At 41.4% G+C, this 26,250-nt stretch overlaps 2 protein-coding genes across 4 annotated transcripts in view; one reads left to right on the forward strand and one right to left on the reverse strand.

Moving 5' to 3' along the window:
* The first annotated feature begins 1,730 nt into the window (after window positions 1-1,730).
* marveld3 (MARVEL domain containing 3) lies at window positions 1,731-4,880 on the forward strand. The gene is given in 4 exon segments (XM_086107779.1): window positions 1,731-1,972; window positions 2,768-2,865; window positions 3,453-3,721; window positions 3,723-4,880. Coding segments are annotated over 4 exon segments (951 nt in total). The 3' UTR covers window positions 4,065-4,880.
* A 1,224-nt stretch (window positions 4,881-6,104) lies between these two features.
* Window positions 6,105-26,250, reverse strand: part of phlpp2 (PH domain and leucine rich repeat protein phosphatase 2) — a 43,568-nt gene continuing 23,422 nt past the window's right edge. For 2 of the 3 annotated variants that reach the window (XM_086106948.1, XM_086106950.1), the window contains exons 9-19: window positions 22,684-22,886; window positions 21,933-21,993; window positions 21,751-21,846; window positions 20,724-20,879; window positions 19,082-19,282; window positions 17,018-17,180; window positions 16,819-16,949; window positions 15,420-15,530; window positions 14,870-15,064; window positions 14,554-14,785; window positions 6,105-13,359 (exon numbers count right to left, since the gene is read on the reverse strand). In XM_086106948.1, coding sequence (XP_085963074.1) covers window positions 12,070-13,359; window positions 14,554-14,785; window positions 14,870-15,064; window positions 15,420-15,530; window positions 16,819-16,949; window positions 17,018-17,180; window positions 19,082-19,282; window positions 20,724-20,879; window positions 21,751-21,846; window positions 21,933-21,993; window positions 22,684-22,886 — 2,839 coding nt within the window. In that variant the 3' untranslated portion in view covers window positions 6,105-12,069. Of the gene's footprint in view, window positions 13,360-14,553; window positions 14,786-14,869; window positions 15,065-15,419; window positions 15,531-16,818; window positions 16,950-17,017; window positions 17,181-19,081; window positions 19,283-20,723; window positions 20,880-21,750; window positions 21,851-21,932; window positions 21,994-22,683; window positions 22,887-26,250 lie in introns of all 3 variants that reach the window. The other variant, XM_086106949.1, reaches the window with a different exon arrangement.

Below are 26,250 nucleotides of genomic sequence, written 5' to 3' on the forward strand. Positions count from 1 at the left end.
CCGCTCGTGAAGGCAGTAGATTTTAAGTATTTCAATTTTAAGCATCCACAAAGCCTCCTTGATACTTAAGCACCACACAAACTGGGGAACAACAAAGTTTTATTCCATTTTATTTTTGTATTTATTTATTTTTATGTGTGCGTACAAATATAGTTGGAGATCGAGATCCAGTGGGCGTGGTGCACCACAGGTGAGCGTGCCACTCCGGAAGTAAGCTACGCACATTAAGGTTGTTGTTTTTGTTTCGCATAAACGAAAAAGGATACCGCCCAAAACGTATTTTGTACACAAAAGAAGGTAGGAGACGTTTACACTGAGCTTTATGTTACTTAAAGAGACAGGAATCTGACTCGCTTAGGTTCCGTCAAAGTCACGAACGTAACAATGCTTGTTACAATACAATGCTGTGTGCTTATAATAATAATAATAGATTTTATTTATAAGCGCCTTTCAAGACACCCAAGGACACTTTACAATAACAAATAACACAAAACAATACGGGTTGAGCAGCGGCAGCCAAAACGCGCCAGCGTTCACTCTTATAGACAGTTTGTGCAACTTTCTACATTTCTTGAATTCGTACACTGTCCCACTTCCTGGACAGTGTTGCGTACACCCGTACGATTTAAAGAGACCCTAAAACAAGAGCAAATGCAGGCTTTCCAAATGCAATCCTGCTTATTATTTTTTGGGATGGAAAGCTGCATGATTTTCGATTCCATATATTTGATATCCAGCTGAAGGTTGTACTGCTCCGCTCTTTGTCCTCACTAGTAAGTCGATTCAGTGTACTTGTGGAACGACTGTCTCATTTATAGTTTTGTTCCACTACTATCTTCCAATACTGTACGACATTTATGCGCACAAATAAGACTTTGTATCCAAGTAGTACAGCTACATGCTACCAGCGAGACAAACCCGTGCCCAAGCATGCTGCTGTTATTTCTAATGATGTTCATTCATTCATTCATTTTCCGAACCGCTTAATCCTCACTAGGGTCGCGGGGGGTGCTGGAGCCTATCCCAGCCGTCTTCGGGCAGTAGGCGGGGGACACCCTGAACCGGTTGCCAGCCAATCGCAGGGCACACAGAGAGGAACAACCATGCGCACTCACACTCACACCTAGGGACAATTTAGCGTGTTCAATCAGCCTGCCATGCATGTTTTTGGAACGTGGGAGGAAACCGGAGTACCCGGAGAAAACCCACGCAGGCCCGGGGAGAACATGCAAACTCCACACAGGGAGGCTGGAATTGAACCCGGTACCTCTGCACTGTGATGTCGACGTGCTAACCACTGGACTACCGGGCCGCCCTCTCTAATGATGTTATCTAGTAGAATTTCATAATATCAATAGTATATATAACAAGTAGCACACAGTAGCCTACTAATGCAGTTTTGTTTTGTTTTGCCTTACAGGCTTACCAGTAAGGTTTAATTGCATACGAGTAGGCCAAAGTGGCACTAATAGTCGAAAAAAAACATTGTTAGTAAGACAGGTTTCATCGAATTACACTTTATTGTTTGACTTGTAAGGGCAAAAAACCTGACTAATACATGGGTATTAAGGATATGGAATTCTTGCTCAAAAATCTGTTTGTCTTAAGGCTGATTTATTAATGCAGCTATTGTCTTAATGTGCATGTGTACCTAATATTGTCAGACAGCTATTGCTATTTATGAAATCAGTCTACAGTTTCTGCATTAGAATGTATGTTCTCAATTGAAGATGCCAGAGAGGGGCAGATACCAACCGAGGAGTGATGCATACGCAGATTACAAGAGCAAGGACAAGGATTCCTCTCACAGGGCATTGCAGATTGATAAGTATGACAGCAGAGATCACAAAGAAAAGCCCAGAGTCACTGGTGAGAGAGGCTCTGCTGGTGACAGGAGGCCTAAACAGAGGGATGTGACAAGTGCACCTCAACCTGCTTTCAGAGACCACCATCATGAAGGACCCTCCACACTGTAAGCAGCCAGATATAGTAACCCAGACTGTCAAGCAGTTGGCCAATCATCACTCAGTATATACGGTTGAAGTCATAAAATGATGCGTACCGTGGCCAATAGGTTTGAAATGATTAAAGGTCGGCGCAAGATCTCTGCATCGAAGCTATGTTGGGATGATTTTTCCAAATGGACTAATCTTACTGAATAAATGGCTACACAACAGTGAGCATAGAATCGTTGACACAAAGGCAACATATTTAGCTCCTTTAATATTGGCCACCACTGCTAGCTAGGACATATTGTAATACCCCAGCAAGTGGTGAAGGATAGACACAACCGGCAGTGTACTTTTAGTCACTTTAATGATCAATAGAAAGACGTAATTAATAAGCAATAAGCACATTCATACATGAGCTTCTATGGCCCACAAATGACACTCACTCACCCTTGCTCTCAACATGCAGACTAGCAAACCATTAGCCAGCTAACAGCCAGCCGCTAACCTGAGGTCACAAATCTACATTGCCATTCGCTAACTCCCATGTCACTCACCAGGCCAGGCACCACCTTTTAAAGCCACGCAAAGTCACAGATACTACAAAGTAGAACATGAGGGTGGTAACCCCAGGTGGACAGAAATTACACCTCACATGCACTTTGTTTTTGTAATATGTGTTGTTGGTATTGTCTATTAATGCAAAATCAAATTTGATCTGGCCTGGTTCATTGGTAGGATGCTCAGTTCCAAAAAAAAAAAAATGATGGCTGCATTCCCACAGTCCACTTTTCATTTTGATGTTATATTCCTGACAGGTATGGACAGCCCTCAGTGTATTACTCTGACGATGAAAATTATGAACAACGACCCAGACAAGATCTTTACAATCTGCGATACATCCTCACCAGCCGAGGTAAGTTGTGTTGTTTGATGGCAAAAGAGGTAGCCACTTGCTGTGTTTTCATTCTGTAGCTTGGGCTTTGATTATATCGTAGTGTATCCAGAAAGTATTCCTTTATACATTTTAAGTTACAGATTTATTCCAAAATGAAAGAGAGTGGACCCCTGCTATTCGGGGGATGGGGATTGGGCTGTCCCGCGAATAGCAGAAATCCGTGTATAACTGATAGCCATGGAAATGCATTGGCGGTAAGAAAGAAAAAAAATCTAATGGTTAAGGAAATCCCTCCCTAAAGAACAAAAAAAGAAAGAAAGAAAAAATCTTGAACATTTCAGAAAAAAATGGGCAAATATGCGATTATCTCAGTGCCTGACTTTATGGCCTGGTGTATGTAGAATTTTGAGGCAAACAAATTAATCTACTTTACTCAATAAAGTTGTCTCGTCTCTTCTGTTCACAGCAGGACTGAAGCTATCAATAGTCTATTAAATAAGTTATATACAATTCATAATTTCATTCCTTTTTCCCTGTCTAAGCTCAGTTTTGCAGTTTTGTATCTTTGATTTTTTAGGATGTTTTGTTTCTCCCGCTTGTTCTAGGCCTTTGTCAGCTAATGGAGGTGTTTGTCAATCTTCTGCTCATTATCTGCGCTGGCGTGCCTCACAGCAACAATGGCGGTTATCGTGACCTGGCCAGCCTGGGCGGCATCTACCACTATCACTTTGGCGGAGCCGGTGCCTTCCAAGGTGCCGAAGCGGAACGCGTCAAGGAGCTGGACCAATTGTTCAATGAGCTCAAGAGGCCTCCGTACGCCTTCGCCATGGCGTGCGCCGGGATAGTCATGATCTACGCTCTGGCCATGCTCGCCCCTGGGAATTTTCCGAGTGCCTTACCGCAACCCGCCCGTGCTCCTGGTCGAAGCGCTGATCAACCTTCTTGTCGGTTTGGGCTACATTGCTGCTCTGGCCTTCTTCTTTATCAAACTGCAGGAAAACTACAACAACCCCATCTGCCAGGAGAGGGAGCGCATGTACAAGAGCAGAGGTCACAAGGGCTTCGAGTGCCAGTTTCACGGTGCGGACATCGCCGCGGGTCTCTTCGGCGTGCTGGGCGTCTTTGTCTTCATCATCGGGGCCGTGTTGGCCGTCAGAGCTTTCCGCACTGTGCGAGAAATGAAGAAGCAAAAGACAAATGTGGATGATCGCTTTTGAGGACAGTTAAAGTAAAACTTAGACTGTATCGTAATAAACTGGTTGTATTGAATCAGTGAAACTTTTACACACTTTTGTGTTTGCTCTCCTTGCTCGCATGAAATGGGGACAAAGTAGTAGTCGTAGTAGTAGTAGAAAATAACCTTCAAAAAAGAGGCTCCAAGCTGTTCATTGTCACTCTCAGCTCAAGGTTACTGTCAGCCTAAATATAAAACAAAGAGGAAGTACATGTTGTGGATTTAAAAGAACCATAAAAACAACTGTATCTCAATGCTGTCATACAATGGGAAACTATTGGCACACGGGCTCAGTTAGCATTTGTGGCAGTGTTGCCATCCTGCAAGCAAAGAATATCTAAACACAAGAGTTGCAGTAACAGATGCAGGTAGATAATATAATAATACTCACAGGCATGTATTATTTTCCTCTTTGAAGAACAATCATTATTATTGCCAACCTGAGAGGCCAAGGGAAGTGCTGAGCCTTCAATACAGTACTAAATATCTGTACGCCCATTTTATACTACCCCCAGTTGATATGTGATACAGTCTGCTTGTTTTAGGTTATGAGCATGGTCGCGGAATGAATTAATTTTGGATTTAAAGGCAACACTGTCATTTCCTGGCACGCATAATGGCAGCAAATCAATCTTTTTATATTAGTTTTGCCTTGAGCACAACAGCAAAAATGCTGTAGTCTGTCAGTCTATTTTGGGCTTTTTATTCGTTGTATTTTATATAATATTTTTGTATTCCATTTACATACAAGTGTATTGTGTACATCTGTGTCTATATTAAACAACTTTGAACCTAGAAATGTTCACCGTGGTCTGTCATTTCATTTTGGGCTTTTTTTTATTATTATTATTTATTTATTTATTTTTTACATGTAGCATTTTCGTGTTCTGTTTCCATTTAAGTGTATTTTATACTTCTGTGTATTTATTAAACATCTTTTGAATCTAGAAATGTTTATTTTTCTTTGTAGACTTTTGGTGTCTCCTGCAATCAAAGTAATTAACACTTGAGTGAAGTTACATAATCAAGTACTAAAAACTGAGGTGAAAAATACCACTATTCTAAAATGACCCAAACCTTTTTGAAGAGGCAATCATTTTGCTATTATTACCCATTTTAGCCATGTTAATACTAACCTGGAGTCGTCGGTCAAACACATTGCTAGAGCTGTCATTCTGTGTTCCGCCAACAGATGGCAGGCGTACTTTATTAATTATATCCATACAGTATATAATCCATTATCTGAACGGCTTTAACCTCACGAGTGTCGCCTAATATATATATATATATATATATATATATATATATATATATATATATATATATATATATATATATATATATATATATATATATGTTCTACAACGATAAACACTGCCAATTTCTGGTGGATGAAGAATTTCAGAAACTATATACACTATAAAATACAACGAATAAAAAGCCCAAAATAGACTGACAGACTACAGCATTTTTGCTGTTGTGCTCAATATATATATATATATATATATATATATATATATCTCTCTCTCTCTCTCTCTCTCTCTCTCTCTCTCTCTCTCTCTCTCTCTCTCTCTCTCTCTCTCCTGTATATATCGCAACATCTGTGATCGTAAATTGCAATTGCAGACTGCTGGGCGCTAGGGTGACCTGCTTTATTTTATCTTATTGTTAAAATATTTTTTATCTTAAATGATTGTTTGTGTTTTTTACCAAACACACCTCGTGAACGACTTGGGCCCTGTCAGCGAGCTACCGGTCTATCGCGACCGATGTAATGGGCACCCCTGGTTTAAAGTGTTCAATTAATGTACCATGCATGTTGTTGAAATGTGGAAGTGAACCGGAGTACCCGGAGAAAACCCAAAGAGGCACGGGGAGAACATGCGAATTCCGCACAGCAAAGCCGGGCCCCGGCCTGGAATCTAACCCATGACCTCTGTATTGTGAGGTGGACGGCGCTAAGCGGGCAACCACCGTCCTGCTCATTATACATAATAATAATCTAAATATGGAACAAGTAAGCTTTTTATTTTATAAAGGGTTTATTTTCTGCACAATTATGTGGACAACTTGAAATGGACTCTTCTTCACTAATGTCAGACGGGAGTAATAATACACATGTCAAAATGAAACAAACAAACAAAACAGGATGGTAGTGTAAAATGATCGTTATATGCTGGGCAAGCCGGACAAAAACGAGTCAGTAAAAATGTTATTGCTACTTAGCAGCATTTGAAATAAAATGATGACCTCTCATGTGTCTCGTTGTCACTCTTTCTAAACGTTCTCTAATTAGTAATCTTAAAATTAACAAACACCAGCAGCAATTTGCATGCTAGAATGCCAACCTTAAAAATGTTAGTTATGCTCCATGTTGCATAAACAAAATAGTTTACACATACATATATTTTATGTTGATATCGAGAGCATGCCGTCAACATTAAATACAGTTATATTTAGCATCATCCAGTACGAAAATGACACCTCATCATTTGGAATTCCATAGTGGAGAGGGTGATATTAATTTGCAATGAAGTACAAAAATAAAAATCAGCTCCTTGGTGTCAAGAAAAATAAAATAGTCAGGCCTTTCTAGAAAATATAAAGGAACCTGGAGATCGAGTAAGGGCTACTTTGGTCACATGTTCAACAACCGCCGTGTCTTGGATCATTCCCATTCACAATAATCACAACAACATGCATCCACTTACTGCACAAATAGTCGACGTGCTTCATTGTACACACAAACACAGACACTTTGCAACTTAAAGAGGTTTCCACATGGGTTTCGACTATAATGCGACATGGCCATAAGAAGAACACTACTGGACCCGCTCCACTAAAGAATTAAAGGGAATATTGTCAATAAATGCACTGGACTGTATCCCACTCGCCTGTGCTCCCTCCCTGTATGTACACACACATTTGGCATATATTACATTACACAAATGTGTTGGATGAACATGTACACTAGGAGACATAATTATATTAAGTCATAATGTCGTACATTGTGTGTGAATTTTTTTTTTTTTTAATGAGCAAAGAATGTGTGGCTGTGCAATGCTGGTCAGGCGTTGAATGAGGAACAAACCAAACACACTTATTTGTTAAATTTATCAGTCAGTCACACTCACAAAATGATGAATTTGAGGTGCTGCAAAAATGATAACATTTCGTAATGTAGTAGACGTAAGTCCATGCACCTCTGTCCAAATGTCAGGTTTTTGTGATATAAAAAAAATAAGCCCAATATTTTTTCTTTCCAAACTCAAAATAAAGCGGTATCATGCTTTTGCGCTATTTTCTTATTCTCAAAGTGGGGCCTTAGCTTGAGGTGGCTGTACAGTAATTACCGGTATGAAAAGCTACAAATACCATTTCGTGTTTGCACAACACAAAACAAAATGGCAGGAACATCTGGCATTTATTTGGGGTTAATCAGAGGCACTTAAAACAGTGTGTGTGTGTGTGTGTGTGTGTGTGTGCTGACTCCTACTTGATTGAATTTGAATCTGTCCGGTTAATACTGAACAAAACCACTTCCTCAAGTATAAAAGGGTGTGTATACTTGTGAAACGCCATTATCTCTGTTGTTTATTTTTATTTCTCCTCCCAAAAAGATTTGGAAAAGGTTTTTAAACGATTAATTTTCTAATGTTTCATATCACAAAAAAATGGTATTTGAATTAGGGGTGTGTGACTTTTCATATCCACTGCACTATTATGCGCTGTGTAAACAACGAGGAGGTGCTTATTGTCTTGCCTGAGATAACATTTTTAATGTACTATTAGCCGATTCTGCACACTTTCAACACACATTTTTTTTTTTTTTATACTTTCAAGATGTTTTTGACATTTCCCTAATGTACTTATTGTTTTCATTATTCTGTCAGTCTGGTGACTGGTATCTGAAAAAGCAGCAACAATCTCAATCTGATCGTGTATTTTTCCGCTAATCGGCATCAGGTGAAAAACGAATTTATTTATTTAAAACAGGGCTGGCTCTCATGCAGCAGTTCATTTGTCTATTCAGCAGCCAAAGCACTGTGTAGTGCGCACCACCTCTGTTCACAAAGCTTGTGTTTGAAATGACCAAACTCTTTCTCTCTCATCCACAGCTCACAGAAGAAAATAGGCACAGTGTTAGATACGGAAACATTTTGCTTACATGGACACTCAGGGTAAGTCGAAAGATACTACAAACTTAATGACTGCAAAGGACACAGGATACAAGAAGGAAAAGTATGGCCAAAGAGCTCACTGGGCATCATTGTCAGGGATAAAAGACAAGCAAATGTAACATATTTAAACGATTTGCCTTTAAATAGAAGTCTAATGCGCGTGACTTATTTTGTGACAAGCAAACTTGTGACCCACCGGTTGCATTTGCCGAGGCAATTAATCATTGTTTGTAGATGAGCAGAGTTGAGCACCATCTGACGCGACATTGACTCATTGTACATTTAACTAAGACACACACTGATACTCAAAATAAGGTGACTCGATTTGGCCTCAGCACAAAAAAAAAGAAGTGATCAGTACAGTTTTGGTTCAAATGAATTCTCAGTAATTCATTACTTGCACAATGTCTCAATATTTATAGTTAGGACTTGGTGAACGATGAGAGTGCGTGTTTTTCCCCAATGACTCCAGCAACTGCCTGTTCAGTTTACATAACACAAAAGGTGCCTCTTCATTTTGTTTCACATTTTATTAACCGTTGTGATGCGCAGTTGTGCAGGAATTTTAACCAAGTAGAGTTCCTTATATCGAAGGATGTTGCTTTGCAATTCATGCAATTTTTTATGGAGCTTGTGGTACTGTAAAAATGATTACTGGAGGGAAAATGTGACAGTAAGGGAAATCAAGGGCTTTCAGCACTCTGTAGGTTATATGATTCACTCAAACACACAATGAGGATCACATTCTCACAGACTAAACTCAGTACTAAGTGCTTTAGTAATTAGGGTTGAATCCATGAAGATGACAAGTAAAAAGAGAAAGACAATTAAGGCTTCAGAGACAATAAACAGGACATGAGTGGGATTCAACCGATGGCTCATCTTCCTTTTACCACCAAGTGAGCGGCAATGCTTTAAGGCTGAAAGGGAACGCTGGAAAGCAAAACTATGCAATGACACAACTGCACTACAACGCCAAAACAATATGTCGAATTGGCAGTGTGACCTGTGCAATTGACCTGACTTTGGTCTCCTTAACATACAATTTCTCTTTTGGCACTATGAACCAAGAGTCATCGGCCTGCATTATAATTAGCTCCACACACACACACACACACACACACACACACACACACACACACACACACACACACACACACTCGACCACAGCTTTTGCAAATTCACCTTTTTGCGTGATCTTTTTGGGGTAACCTTGTGGCGGACACTAGGACCATGCTTCTCACCCAGCAGGCATACAGTAGGGGGGGGGGGGGTGTTTATGTGAATGTCTTTGCCGCAAATTTGTAATTGTTTAGACCCACTTGTTGGCAGTCGTGGAATAAAGATGTGTTTACAGTCAATCGTGCGTGCTCCTTTTGACTGCCACAACCTATAGCTTATTTGTTGAGAAAAGCCAACACAAAGTATTACTTTGGAACCATCTTCCTTGGCATCTTGGTACCAAAGAACTATGCTGAAGTGAGTTGAGGAATTTTAGTCAAAAGTTGTGCTTTGCCACCATCTTGTGACATCAAGAGACAGTTCGGAACCTTTTTGGGGCCGTCAGTTCCTCGCAGATTTCGCAATTTGATTCTATTTACGAGAGACAGGAGACAAACACTGCTGCGACTAGCCAAAATCTGTGAAAAAAACTATTAGACAATGCAACGGCCCGACTAAATGAAGCAGCTCCTCTCAGTTGAACAAAGTTGCTTGGCTCCAAGATGCCAGAAGATGGCGGTAAAGTAATATATTTATGTTATTCATAGCTTTGTCGTGACCGCAAAAATAGTGAGTTCTCAAAGAAAATACCAAACCGCAAATAAGCACGGTGTCACTGTATCTGCCTGAGTAAAGGAGGAACAGTAAAAATGTGTTCAAGCTACAACTGAATTTGCGCTAAAGGACGTGAATTGAGTTTTGTTGTCCCATTTACCATTTCGTATGAACATTGGAAATGCGCTCCAAACTTGAAACATTTTTGACTGTAATTTTGGTCTAGCACCAATAATCAATGTTGTTATTTCTTCAGACTTTTTCCGTTTTGTCTTTTTTTGTTCATTTTAATCGAGATAGGATCACACAACTTTGCATAGCTGCCTTCATCGCATCAAGTCAAGGCGCATTGCTCCGAATATTTCAATCTTGATATCAGCACATACCGGTTATTAGAATGACGCGTAGCATTCACCTATTGCAGAGAGACAAATCAAAATGTCTTTTGTGAGGATGTTTTAAAAAAATGCAGGTCTTTTTTTAAGGTCAAATTCTATTCCCAGCCCTAAATTACAGCAACACGCAGCATTTTTGGGGGACCTTCCGACCGGGGTGGCATGAGAATTGGTCTGATGTCACATTATCAGTAGCAAAGTGCGTGTGGCAATTTATCTGGAGCATAACATTCAGGAAGTTATTCAATTTCAAAATAAGTCAAGAAAAAAAAACATAGTATTGTACTATAAAAAATAGTAGTTAACAGAAAATATATTGTCAAATTCTTGACGGCTTCCACAAGTGACATTTGCATTACAAGTGCATGTAAGTGAAGAGTGAGGCCAACTCTGACTTGTTCTGGCTCACAAGCTAGAACTATGTCAGAGTTGGTGTGAAAAATGCTCAATGCTGGATTGGTGAATCCAGGTCTGCGGGTTTGAACAGGGGTGGCCAAAGCTTTGCCTGGGACCCGTTTGCGAAGGAGAATTAGGGCCATGCTCAAAAAAAAAAAAAATCTATCTTCCATCCATCCATTATGTGAGCCGCTTTATCCTCACAAGGGTTGCGGGGCATGCTGGAGCCTATCCCAGCTGTCATCAGGGTGTGTGTGTGTGTGGGGGGGGGGGGGGGGGGCGTACACGCTGAACTGGTTACCAGCCAATCGCACGGCACGCATAGACCAACAACCATTCACACTCACAGTCACACCTCGGGATAATTTAGAGTGTCCTATCATTTTTAAAATATTAAACTTTGATAAAAGTTGTAAAATTACCATGCACTAATTGAAAATATTTGCTCTGTTCACTATAACACAAAGCTGAGACATGTTTGAGGCTGCTCTTCCTTTGAATGTATTTAACTGATCTTAATTTACATTGGATTGGTTTTAGCAAGTTTAATAAACAAAAGGTGGAGAATATCAAAGTGGGCTCGTCATCCTTCAATTTTTCTGTATGCAGTCCAATTACTGGGAAAGATTTAGACGACGTTGAGTTTAACTCATTCACTCCCAAAGACGTTTTTAAACGTCTTTTCAGACTTGGTCTAGAATTGGCTGGTACTGAATGAGTTAAAAGGTGCAATCAGGACTCATTCTGAGTTTTGGCAACGACACGATCGACCGTTTTTATCCCGCAATACAAACAAAAACCAGACCTAACTCAACTGAATTGAGGTTTGATGGGAACGGGCCCATTTGAGACTGAATGGCATACATTATGTGTATTTTCTTGTATAAGCTACAGGAAGCGGAGGGCGAGCTGTGTCAACTTCATTGTCCTTCCTCCAGGTCTCAGTAAGAAGCTCTACTCTAAAACAGCCGTGTAGTCTGGGAACTCTGAGGCTGAGTCATCTCCAGTAGGCACTTGGACTAGAAGAATGTGACCCGCACTGAGCACAGTCCTGGGCAATCCCAAAGTGAGAGGATAAGTTTGACAGTTTCAGGCTTGAGGCAAAAAGCGTCTCGCTCGCATGATGCAAAGAGAATTTCCCCTTGAATCTCACACTAATTTCTCAATGGACGAATCTCCTCTACTTCCCTGGGATGGCACATTAACAGCATGGCAGCCAGGCTGTGCTATGTTCCCCCTTTTACAGGGCGGTATCATAGACCTCAGGCTTTACGATTGGGGTCGCTCCAGGACCTGGTACCAGGCTCAGGGCAAAGGGAGTAGGGGGTTGTGATTGATCCCACCCTGCGTCTTTAACAGAAGGGGGTGTGGACGGCGCAGAGGGGGCTGAGACCAGAGAGCTCTGGCCTTTTAGCTGCTCTCTGACTTCCTGCTCCAGACAAGGAGGCACAATCAGCTGGTCTTCGGGATCCTGCTGTGCCGGCGCAGTGAAATACCCGGACTTCTTTTTAGGTGCCTCCAGGGCCACCTCGATGAGATTATGACTGTCCTCGGGGGCCACCACAGAGCCGTTGGACAGCTTCTTCCCGAACAGACACGAAGTCGAAGGTGATTTCTTCAAGTCCGCGAGCTCTCTGCCACAAACAGCCAGCAGGCAGCCATTGGTCGCGGAGACCACCACACTATTCTGCCTGCGCATCTTGCCATTCGGATAATCAGACAATCGCTTTTCAAAGGCTGTGTCCTTCAGGCTCTCGGAGGCCCCTGATCGCAGCTGGAAAGCGCAGCAGTGAATGTCCACCTCCACTTCTAGCTTGCTGCCATTGGAGATGACGCCTTCTAGAGGAGTCTCATCGTCGCTGTCCAAACCGTTGTCAGAATGGTTGCTGGAGAACGTGGCGCAGGAAGGTTGCCGCTGGAACGGGCCCATGTGGCCCCCCAGCCCGACCGAGCCTGGGACCATGATACCGCACAGCGTCGTAGCCGGGTGCAGGCTACAACGTCTCTCGGGACGTGGCGCAACTCCTGAGCTTGGGTGCTCATCGGAGGCGGTGGAGCCCGCCTCGCTGCCCACCTCTGACGCTGACGTCTCGCTGTTGAACTCGGAGACCACCCCGCTAGTGGATGACAAAGTAGCTGTGTCACTTGGGGCCGGCGTCATGCATACAGCCAAAGGGCCCGGAGGGGGACCCCTGGGTTCAGTGGTGTAAACGGGTGTCTCGCAAGTGCAGCTGTCCTCGGCAATGTTCAAGGCCACGACCGCAGCCCCAATGTTGTCCTTGCAGCCATAGCTCTGGGCCAGCGTGCAAAGCTTTTTGGCGGCGGCGCGCGGATCCCGCATGGCCTGAACTGTGCACACAGCTTCCTGGTAGGATACGCGCTCAAACAGCGCGCGATTCCCCAGGATCAAGAATTCATCCAGGGATGAGAGCGGCTCGGTGTGCACCCAGGGCTTCGGAAGCACCCACGGAGACAGATAAGAGCAGCCCAGCAGGCGGGTACAGCATGTCACACCGCTCACTTTGTTATCCTAGAAAAGAGACAATTCCTCGGGGTAAGGCATGTGTGACTGTGAATATCAAGCCAAATATTCATGATAGATGAAACATTTTCATTTGTAGCAAGCAGACTGCAATCCAGAAAAAGCTCTCGCCGTCTAGTCTTTTCGTTTATTGTCTGTGCAGATTCTCGGGTCGTCCAGGTCATGGTGATGTGCAATGTTTGAATTGAAGCAGCTGGACTTCTCTTGTTTGTTGAAGACCTTTCACCTTTTGTCCAAAAGGCTACTTCAGTTCTACATCTCATGCAGTGGAGTGGAGTGAGGAGTGACCTCAACATTGGAGAGACAAAGCAGCCTTTGCACAGGCACATGACATAACATCTGAGAGCAGCTTCTTCGGGTGCAGAGTCAGTGGGGGTTTTTTTGCATCTCAAGAAGGGACATTTCCCTGAGTACAGCGACGTCAGGGCGGTCCTTTCACCAGCCACAAAACTGCACCTTACAGTGACCACCCCCACCGAGGCATATCGAAGCAGCCTTTTGGACTAAAGGCGGAACCTCTCAAGTCAAACAGCCGCGAGGTTGTATAATTCAAAATCACACAAAACTCACCTTCAAAAACTCTGCGAATTACAATTCACTTGTTTTCATGGTTTACAACTACCCAGAACACAGGACACTTTCGTCACTCATTCTTAAGGTTATGACTGATAATAATAAAGAATTAGTTTTACTTCCACCAGTTGTTTTTTTACACTCGAATTTTAGAATTGGAATGGGGTCTGCAATAGATGTCGAAAAATAGTTACTCTATTTTTTTTGGTCGCATCTGACATTTGCATGCAGAAAATGTTTGCGAAGCAGGTTTGTCAGAGGACTCACAATGCAAGTCATTTGAGCGTTTATTCGATTTTCTAGATATCCATCCTAACATTTGTATTTATTTCTTTAACTTTCATTTGTCTAGGACTGGGTCAGGCAATCGTGAAAAGATTCTAATTTGCAATACCAACCCCAAAGCAGACATCAGAGTAAAACAAATACAAATCAACAAACTGTTCAGTGTGATACCACAGTTACAGAATGCACATAATACATTGCTTTATATCATAGCAGATGATGACTTAAAGGTTCAAAACAGGTTAAAGACAAGTGAGCGGTCATGGAGAGTATCTAATGCAGAGTGGCCACTGACTACTCTCCACACTGTAATCAGAATATTACCTCGGTAATGATGGCTTTGTTGAGTTTAACTCTCTCCATCTCCTCAGTGCAGTTCTCCAGGCTGTACACCTTTGAGAGGGGTACAGGTCGACCGTCCCGACACAACACCGCTTGGCAGGTGCCCACGTTGGCCACTGTCACACTGAGGTAGCCTCCTGGCTCTGAGGACTCATGGTGGATATAACACAGCAAGGCAGAGGCACCCAATTTCTGGCCGACCGTCCCTAGTTTCCTGTTCCGTTGGTCAATCATACAGCCAGGGTCAGAGATACACTAACTGCAGAAAAGTGATGATATTTTGGGGAACTGCACAAACCTGTGTGAAGTTAGGAATGTGTTGCTCATATACACACTGTCAATACTGGAATGTTGCACTTCCTCGCACAGCACGTCACCCATAGTGCACTGGAGCAGCCGAGGGACCTCCTCATTGCGGTCGCCGTCGAAAATACTGTAACATGCTTCCACCCTGTCTCCAAGTCGGTCGATGGCCAGCACGGACACACACAACCTGTTGCGGCCATGACATCTGAATTCAAATGCGCACTCCCAAAATGTGTTATTGTTTGTCTCATCTAAAGTCAGCTGGCATAGGCACCAGCTCACTTGAGACTTAAGATTCTCCCATTGCTGATTGATTCATTAATTGGCATGTACCAAGGTTGGTGTCCATGTACTGTATTCAGACACACAAAGATGCCTTTAAAAAGGTGAGTTAGAGAATATATATTTTTGCTTTACTAATGAGGACTCAATTTGTTCATTTATTCATCTGGATATTATAATTTGGACAAATGGTTGGCCGTTATGTATAGCAGGGTAGAATTTTCGGACATTCAAAAATAGCAAGGAGTTGAAAAGCTCACTTATTCCTTTGGCCGCTCATTTCAGAGTACCCATGGCTCCAGGGAGCAGAGACGTTTTGCGAGTCTCCCGTTGCAGTCGATTTCTGGTCCAGTTTCAATGTGGTGATGTGACTTAAAATCAAAGATAAAATTCAGTTGGGTCTGGTAGTCTTTTCACCACCAGAAATCAAGCTGAAGAATCTGTGAAATTCTTTTAAGAACAATGTTACATCTTGGGTTGCAAAATGTTCAAAGTTGCAAACTTTCTATGGAAATGAACAGGGATTTTACAGGAATTTAAAAAATTGAAGCTAGGCTCTTAATGGGGTAGTTAAATATAGTCGGGGAAAATATACTTTAATATAATCCTGACCGGGGCGGCCCGGTAGTCCATTGGTTAGCACGTCGACTTCACAGTGCAGAGGTACCGGGTTCGATTCCAGCTCCGGCCTCTCTGTGTGGAGTTTGCATGTTCTCCCCGGGCCTGCGTGGGTTTTCTCCGGGTACTCCGGTTTCCTCCCACATTCCAAAAACATGCATGGCAGGCTGATTGAACGCTCTAAATTGTCCCTAGGTGTGAATGTGAGCATGGATGGTTGTTCGTCTCTGTGTGCCCTGCGATTGGCTGGCAACCGATTCAGGGTGTCCCCCGCCTACTGCCCGAAGACAGCTGGGATAGGCTCCAGCACCCCCGCGACCCTAGTGAGGATCAAGCGGTTCGGAAAATGGATGGATGGATAATCCTGACCAAAACCAATCAGATTTCAGGCAATTACAGTCGTACCTTGCCTCAGAAGTGCCTCGACTTGGTTGACTTTTGTTTGCTTTGTTTTACAAGCCAAAATTTGAAGTACTGTATGAGCAAGCTTTGGATATGACGCAGTTTGAGTGAAGTGAAAAAAATGGAGCTATTAAGAACCGTACAGTGATACATCTCATATTCCCAGTACAGTATTCATCTATTCGCAGATTTTTGTTGTTTTTAATTCAGCCAAAGCCATGTCGAATATAAAAATATTGCTTTGGCGCCATCTTGTGGCATATTAGTTCCAAGCAACAATGTTGAAGGGAGGCTTCATTCGGTCAGGCAACAGTGTTGTCTAATACAAAAAAAAGTGCTTTGGTCTCATTTTGTGGCATCGACAGGTAATTCAAACCTTTTGGCGGAGGCGTCAATTACTCAGGGATATTCACTAGTTGCGGCAGTAGTTCACTGTACTATAATGCCCTCTAATGTGTGTGTGTGTGTATATACCTTTTGAGTAAATTAATCAATTTAAGTTTCCAATTTAGGATATCTCCAATATTCCTCAGTTTCCATTCCCATAGAAATTTGCTTGAAGATTTTCAACCCTTTCCGCAGCGAGTCATGTCCAGGATACGAAGGCAAGGTGCATAAAAACCTTTGTGGGGTACTCACCTGAAGAGATTAAGAGTGTTGTGTTCCAGCATCAGGCCGCCGTTGCCCGTCAAATCCAACTCCTGGAGGCTGGGCAGTAGAGATTCAGGCAGTTGGATCTCAGTCAGCTCGTTACAGCTCAGATCTACAAGCTACAAACACACAACATGACCCGTTTGTCTGGTGATGTCACCCACCCCCAAAAACCCAACTGTCTGACCTTGATTTCAGGAAGGTTGAGGATCTCCGGGAAGACGTTGATCTGATTTGAGTGCGCAATGAGGGTATGCAGTTTCTTGCAGCTGGACACCGTGGAGGGGATGCTCTTCAGCTTGTTACCACTTAGGTTGAGCTCCTCAAGCAGCTCCAGCTTACTCAGCTTACTAAAGACAAAGAAACACAACCAACTTGTGCTCAAAAAGTATAAACTACAAACACACAGGCTGGCTTCTTTCATCCAATAATCCATCCATTTCCTGAACCGCTTCATCCTCACAAGGGTCGCGGGGCATGCTGGAGCCTATCCCAGCTGTCTTTGGCCAGTAGGTGGGGGACACCCTGAACTGGTTGCCAGCCAATCACAGGGCACACAGAGACGAACAACCATCCGCGCTCACACTCACACCTCGGGACAATTTGGAGTGTTCAATCAGCCTGCTGTGCATGTTTTTGGAAGGTGGGAGGAAACCGGAGTACCCGGAGAAAACCCACGCAGGCACAGGGATAACATGCAAACTCCACACAGGGAGACCGGAGCCGGGATCGAACCCACGACCTCTGCACTGTGAGGTCGAATTGCTAACCAATCGACCACCGGGCCGCCCGGGGGTCTAACATGATTTGAATAAGAAATCCTGCCATGACAAAAAAAACAAACGTAAGCTGTTTACATTTGTCCGTACAGTGTATTCTACAGGAGATCTTCCGATTGTGCATCCCAGTAAATCGTTGTGTGAAAGTTAATTTGCTTCAGGAATTGTGCCTGTTAAATACTGTACAACCAGATGGCAGCTTCGAAGCAATGTCTGCCTCTTTCCCCTTGGGCAAGGTCATAGCGTATAGACACAGATGAACAGTTAGGTCAGTTGCTTCATTCAACTGGTTGAGAATACAATATCAGAGAGAGAGAAGGGAACAGCTTCTACCTTCTTATCCTCACACTTAAAAGATTAGATGAGATTCTAATAGGGCTAATCAGCATTTTTTTTCTCATCATCAATAATGTAATCATCCATCCACTTTCCGAACCGCTTGATCCTCACTAGGGTCGCGGGGGGTGCTGGAGCCTATCCCAGCCGTCTCGGGCAGTAGGCGGGGGACACCCTGAATCAGTTGCCAGCCAATCGCAGGGCACACAGAGACGAACAACCATCCACGCCCACACTCACACCTAGGGACAATTTAGAGCATCCAATCAGCCTGCCACGCATGTTTTTGGAATGTGGGAGGAAACCGGAGCACCCGGAGAAAACCCACGCAGGCCCGGGGAGAACATGCAAACTCCACACAGGGAGGCCGGAGCTGGAATCGAACCCGGTACCTCTGCACTGTGAAGCCGACGTGCTAACCACTGGACTACCGGGCCGCCCTAATGTAATCATAAATATTATTATTCACAAGGATTCATCATGTTCGGACATGATACTTTAAAATAAATGCATTATCATTTTAGAATCAATGATAATTGTAATACAAAGTAACCTAATTTACAACCTAATTAATTGGTTTTAGTATCAGTTTAATTTTTTTGTTCAATATGTGGAGTATTATTTTTTTAAGTTATTAAATATTGAGTTATGACGTAAACTAAAATTCTCAAACAACTGTTAAACCTTTCTTCTTCTTTCTGCATGTGCGGCAAAACCGAAATAAATACATTTAAAACGAAACCCGAAAACTCAGGTTAATTGATTAAAAGATGAAAACAAAGGACGTTTTCACTATAATTATAGTTACTAAATATAGTTAGTTTTATAAACAGAAAAAAGTAATTTCAGTTGATTTCATTTTTTAAAAGCATTTTCATCACTATTTTTGTTTTTGTTAACGAAAATGTTTTCCCAATTTTAGTTGGTTATTTCATCCATTTTCATTCACAATAACAGCCTTACATACAATATATTAAAAAGACTCTTTCGGAATAAAACTTGTTTTCAATCAATAGGTGGACCAAGTACACTAAAGTATTCTAGCGTTCATCATGAAGGGGTTATTGTTTTTAGGTGGCTCCTATATACTACTGCATTTGGTTGTACAGGTCCAGTGTACTCAACGTTGAACAAACCTGGCAGGGAATGAGAGCAGCTGGTTGTAGGCTATGTGCAGGACCCTCAGGTTGTGGTGTCCTACCAGCAGAGCGCCGCAATTTTCATTGAGGTTGTTCCTCGTCAGGTAGAGCTCCTGCAGCGTACTTAGGCTGTCGTCTGATTGGCCACTGGGAGGAATACTTTCCAGGTTATTGGCGGATGCGTTTAAATGTTTTAGACTGTGAAGGGGGTGAAAAAACAAATCATTCCACACGTCATTCGTTTTTATGGGCACCAGGTACAACTGTAAAATCGCAAGACATCCAATACAAGTTTGTGTGAGAGCACTAGTCATTGAACGATATGTTGATTGTGTTTTATACTTTGCTTTGGATGATATTGAATGGTGGTTCTAAAACTTTGGTTTGCGCTTTCAGTCATGCTGAGTGGATGTTCAAAGCATTTGCATTTAAATGAAGCTTTATATTGCCTAGCTACTTTCTAAAATGCTCGGTACAGTATTCACTTTGTTTATGAGGAGAAAATGCTTGTATTTGACGAAAAGTTGAATTTCCCATTATAAATAAAAATGAAGTGTGTGTGTGTATGTGTGTGTGTGTTTGGGGGGGGATTCAACTAAGGTGATATGAGGTACAGTACTTGCTACTCTTCTATAATCCTCAAGGGATATATTACGGAAGTGTATTTTTTTAAATGGCTTGTATACAAATATTTGCACATCTGCTCACCCATCAAGTGTGAAATTAAACAAGCAGTAAATTTGTTATCTGCCAATTTCTGAAAGTATGTCTTGAGAGTGAGCCCTTCTCAGCAATATTTCTGATCATTTGTGTTGCCACTGCAGGGTTGTTTTCATTGAAAATATCTTTTTTCCACCAAAAAGTGTGGAAAATTAACTCTTTGTGAAACGAAACGGTGATTCGGATGTGACTTTTTTTTTTTTTGCTTTGGTGACACCTCAAACTATAAAAACACATAAACAAGACCGAGAAAGGGTTTTTAATGGGAAAATAACGCACTGTAATTAACACTGACTCCTCACATGGCGTGAGTTGAGCATCAGTGGCTTTTATACATACAGTAGCATTCGAAATTCACTCCATCAACTGCGTCATTTCTCAAGTGACATGCACTTTCTACCACCTACTATGACACACATACTCTCTATATCATACAAATACATCCTCTCTTTGAATGTGAGGTGCTTGAACTCGTCCGACGACCAATGGCTTGGCATTTTTCTCCCTCATAATCGACGCCAAAAGCTGCCCCAGCTTTTGGTGGGCCTTTGAGATACTGACAACCTGTTGGCCTGTCTCTTGAGTGTAGCTGTGTCCTATATTGTAACATCATTTAAAAAAAAAAAAACAGGCCAGGAAGATGATCCTGCACAGCGAATCCGCCATGATTCCGTCTCAGCATTTGAGACACAAAAGTCCATTAGAGCACTAATGGGTGTTAAGTGATTTAGCTCACAGGAAACAGTCGGCGAAATCTAGCTCACGTTGCAGTTTAGTTCATCGATCTGGACCGCCACCATTCCATACACACTCGCCAAACAATGAGAACGGATACACCTTGGAAAAAAACACGAAGAATAAACCAAAAAAAACCCATTCATGACAAGATGGGGGATTTAAAGAGATTAATGGGACTCACTTTAAGGCCTTGAAGAAGAGACTCTCTGGGAGTTCTCCTAGCTTATTGTGCTGGAGGTCCAAGACTTCCAAGGGAACGTGGTCGAGCAGGTCTGGCAATCTCGACAAACGATTGTTCCCCGCTAGAAGCTTCTTCAAACTCAAGCTGTTGACCAACCTGTCAGAAAGAAGACATCCACATGCAGCGGTGGATTACAACAAGAAAATGAACTCTCCGTCGGTTTGGACAGCACAGTTAGCAGTTTAAAGACAGTTGATGTACAACCTTTAAGAAAGGAAAGTCATAACCATGCAGTTTACATCAGTGTGTTCATGATTTCGCATTTGCAAATTCTCACCTTCACAGAAAAATCGTGGTCAGGCAGAATCAATAAAACTTTTGGTTTGGCACCACCTCATGGTCATGTTGACACTAAGGAACTATGTCAAAGTCAGTGGGGGAGCTTCATTTGGACAAAAGGAGAGGTCGCCGCCATTTTGTGGAATTTAGAGGCAATAAGAAACCTTTTTGGAGGGTCATCAAGTACTCACACAGATTGGCTATTTGCAGCAGGGCTAGGTCCCAAATCCCACTAATGAATGCTAACACTAGTTTAGAATTTTTATTGTGTTGAAAGTTACCGTTTCTCTTTGAAAAAAGGTTGCTCCATATTTTCGGGCCTTTTGCATGAGTGTTGAAAAAATCCGAAACAATTGCATTTGTTTTATAGATAGAACTACAGTATAAGGTAACCATTTGTTTCACAATGACTGAACATTTGACTAAATGGCCTGCTGCTCTGCTGTGATAGTGAGTTAGCGACTTCCTTTCGCCTCACTATTAACCCCTGATGTGACGAATGCCAACACACTAGGAAATGAAAACTCTACATAGGAGATGACTACTGTACTTGTGAATGAGGGCAGCACAAGGGAAGGCGTGGACAGCGTGACTGCCTCAGAGTAAGAGGTTCTGGTTGACAATCCCTACTCAAATCTTTTGGCGTGGGGTTTGAATGTTCACCCCGTTCTTGCGAGCTAAACCTAACCTGGATGGAAGCTCTGCGAGGAGATTGTGCGTGACGTCCAGCACCTCCATTTTTCTGCAGTCACTCAGCCAATCTGGTAGGTGTTCCAGAAGGTTCCTGTCTCAACAGACACACAAACACTCACCTTGGTATAGTACATTAAATACAAAATCAAAGTCACATTTTCCCCAGCCAGAACTCACTGTGATAAATCCAAGTGTGTAAGTTGGTTTGGGACTGGGTAAACGCTGACTGAGCTAAGGCCTGCGGGCAGATGGAGGTGGCAGTCAGCACTCTTCCGTCACACCAATTTTTGCTTAACAAGAGTAGACATGCCGACTGTACACTCACTTGAGATCTCCAATATGCCCAACAATGTATTCTCTTACTTTCGTAGCATTTCTTTCAGCTCGGCTGCTTTCAGTACAGGCATGTGGATGTTGGATTTTTCGTCCAATTGGAGTTTAGCCTTTGTGTGTTGCTATGTGCATCTAATCTGCCCCGAGCTTTCCTCAGCATTAGCGCTGGTTGAAGTAACTGAAAATATACTGCAGAAGTCTGACTTGCGCCAACCTTAGATTTTTTTTTTTTTTTTTTTTTGAACTGACCGTTCGGTAAAACGCCATCCAGAGAGTTAGTCTGAACTCCTGATGTCACTCAATAGGCACTGCCCCTTAAAAGCACACTTCAACAAACAAGACTTTGGGCTTGATTACAACAATTTGATTTCTTTACACATTTCTATATGTATATTTTACAAGATAAATATATTGATGAGTATGATGAATTTAATTTACATTTTTCCTTTTTTTGGGCTATTTTTACATAAATATTGAATCCAAACTTTAAAATGTATATGGTTCTACAATTGATTAAAAAACGGATTAAGTCCGGTAAATCCCCACTGAAGTTCCGGTTACGAAATGTACGGCCCGCTAATGGACGCTGACTCACGATTGCTGCCAGCGTGAAGCATGCGTAGCGCGAAGCCGCTGACCGTCAGCGCCTTCAGCTGGTTGCGCTGACAGTGGAGAGTCTCCAGGCTGCAGATGGAAGTGAGGTCCAGCGAGTCTAAACAGTTGTCCCTCAGGTCCAGGTGGGTCAACTGAGTCACTGCCTCAGGACTCTCGCTTTTCACACACCGTAGTCCATTTAATCTACATGTCACAGTAAAAACAACAAAGGTTACACTGAAAATGTGCCGTTGTTTGATGACATCTCCTTAATAAACCACAAAAATGAATTGATGAATTGACCAAAGTTGAACTGAACCGCGTAACACTGCCCTGAGGAATTATGCTATGGTCCTCTTAATTTCAAAACACTGCCTTCTTTACACAGCAAATAATGAGAGACTGAATCAGCAGTATTTCCTCAACAATCAATTCTACACACAAGTGATGGGATTATTAATCAAACAAACAATTCAAAATTCATTTTCTTTCATTCTAGCGTGTATGAAGATTAGAAATGCAAAAATCAATGACATCTGATTCCCTGAAAAAAAGGTTTTAGACAATTAAGTAGCAAAATAATGATATACCCTGTACGCTGCCATATCGGATATTTCTGACCTGTTTACGTTACCACTGTGATGTGTTCCGTGCTGTAACACGCTACTGTTCATTTTGGACTAGTTTCCTGGTATATTCCGCTATATATACGTATAAGCGCCTCTGCAAATCAATGAGGCGCCGCTTACGGCCATACGACATTAATATAATCCCAAACTCTCCTTGTTGTTGATTTACCGACTCACTCAAAAGGATTATTTTGTCGCTTGTTTTTATTTGCGTTATCTTCAGGCAAGTGGGAGAGGTTCTCTCATAATGCCATGTGAGGAGTTAATAAACAGCTGCACTTTCACGAGTGCGAACTACTCAGAAATTCACCCTCGACGCACCTTGTCCTTGTAAACACACCCGTTCCTCATTTTTTACCTACATGCCATCCCAGCACTCTGGTTCAGTTATCGGCGGGCCTAAGGTGAGGCAGTTGAGTGGTAGGAGGAAATGTGGGCAAGAAGAGAAAAATCAATGAGCGATTCTTCAACTAGCACCACTGAGCCGACAAATAAAAGTACGAAACCAATTCCACTGAAGTTGGGATGTTGTGTTAAGCGAATAAAAACGGAGTAAAATGATTTGCAAATCATTTTCAACCTCTATTGAATTCAATACTGTAGAATGAAAAAATATTCTAGGTTCAAATAATAAACTTTATTGTTTTTCACAAATAATCACTAACTTGCTCAAAACAAAAAAGGTTTAACAGTTTGAACATTAAATAGCTTGTGTTTGTAGAGTATTCAATCAAATACAGATTTGAATGAAATATAGGTTGTTAATTGTTTAACACAATGTCCGAACCTCATTAGAATTCGGTTTTTGTAAGTGAAGATCTGAGATGTGAGGAGGGAATAAAACACCTCAGGAAGGAATAAAACACCTGATACTCTCAACAAACTGTCAGTATATCATTAGAAAGTGCAACAAATCTAAACTGGAATGAGGAACTTGTTTAGCATTAGGGGAAAGGATGTTTATCTCTCTGACCTTTCCTAATTGAAATGAATGGAAATGCCAGTGATCTGTTCTCATCCCCCTAAACTCCCCCCAAAAAAACTATCTTTTTTTTAATGTGAAAACAAACCCACGTACAATTGTACTTGCATAATGTCCAATTGTACTTTATAAAATCATTTCGATATCACTTAATGAAGTGGGATGTAAAGAAGTAAAAATTATTGTGCTGCATGCATTGTGGCAGTGTAATTAACACAAAGAAGTGTTGAACAACTGAATCACTCAGCTGCAGTAATATTCATTATTCACAGAGGACGAAGATATGCCTGAGAGTATTGTTGTATTGTCTGTCTACATATGTTGCTCCACCGTTTGTGTTCAAATATCAGTTGCTTAACGGGTTATGGCGCCATGTCACTGATGTGATTCGGTTTGTTTGTTTGTTTGTTTGTTGAACATAAAACATATATACAGTAATAATTTGACAGAAAATAAGGTAGATAAAAAAAGTAAAAAGAAAGAAATCAATCTTCATTCAACACAGTTATTATGTTCAAGGGAGTAGGAAGTAAAAAACTTATCTAGTCCTACCCCGTTATGTGATTGTATCTAATAAATCATTTTTATATCAATCAGAAAAGAAAAAAGTAAGAAGAAAGAAGTCTCCATTAAGGCTCATACTTTACCCTTAACCGTGATATTTTTACAACTTTTGGTTTGTATCGGGATTATATACTTCCACACCCTGACACTCTTGTGTCAATTTTCTCTTGTATTCATAATGGATATTTATATACCTTTCTCTATTTAACAACTTAGTTCTGATTTATCATTATATTTAATGTTTTGAATTTATCATTTTAACTCTGATTGATGTAGGTTGTTTGTACTATTTTTTTAAATTTGTTTTTGAACTCAGCAAGCGATTTACTCATTTTCAAGTCCGTTTCGAGATTATTCCACAGATTAACACCTTTGATAGATACACTTCTTTGCTTGATGTTTGTTCTTGTTTTGAGTTTTTTGAATAAGTTGGTACCTCTTAAATCATAGCTGCTTTCTCGAATTTCGAAAAACTTCTGAATGTTTTGGCAGAGCAGGTTATTGTGTGCTTTGTACATTAATTGGGCGATTTTAAAGTCAACCAGGTCATAAAATTTCATTGTATTTAATTTGATAAATAGTGGATTTGTGGGTTCCGTATATTTTGATCTATTAATAATTCGAATTGCTTTTTTTTGTAGGTTGAGAATAGGGAGTGTGTTTGTTTTGCAGGCATTTCCCCATATTTCCACACAGTAGGTCATATATGGTAATAATAATGAAGTGTATAATGTGTACAAAGATCTCTTATTTAGCACTTCCTTGGTTTTGTAGAGGATCCCTACGGTTTTGGCTATTTTTCTTTTTACGTTATCGATATGTGGCTTCCAACATAGTTTTGAGTCTATTACTAATCCGAGAAATTTGGTTTCATACGCTCTTTCTATCTCAATTGAGTTTACCATAATTTTAGCTTGGTGTTTGATTGGTCTTGTGCCAAAAACAATTAACTTCGATTTTTTCAGGTTAAGTGACAATTTATTTCTGTCGAAACAGTTTTTTAATTTGTTTAATTCGTTTTCTACGGTTGTCAGGAGCTGTTTCAGATTTATTCCAGAACAGTAGAAAGTTGTATCATCAGCAAATAGGACACATTTAAATTGTTTTGAGACCTTGCAGATGTCATTTATATATAAGATGAATAGTTTTGGACCAAGCACTGACCCCTGAGGAACGCCGTGAGTGATTTTCAGTTGATTCGTTTTTTTATTGTTGAGTTGCACGTACTGATATCTGTTTTCTAAATAACTTTTTATCCATTTATAAGATACACCTCTAATGCCATATCTTTCTAGTTTTTTCAATAATATACTGTGATCTATTGTGTCAAAAGCTTTTTTTAGATCTAGGAAAACCCCAACAGTAAATTCTTTGTTGTCTATATTAGTGGCTA

Source organism: Hippocampus guttulatus, chromosome 3, assembly GCF_054856545.1.
Source record: "Hippocampus guttulatus isolate MCC_2025c chromosome 3, RoL_Hgut_1.0, whole genome shotgun sequence".
Classification (NCBI taxonomy): Eukaryota; Metazoa; Chordata; class Actinopteri; order Syngnathiformes; family Syngnathidae; genus Hippocampus; species Hippocampus guttulatus.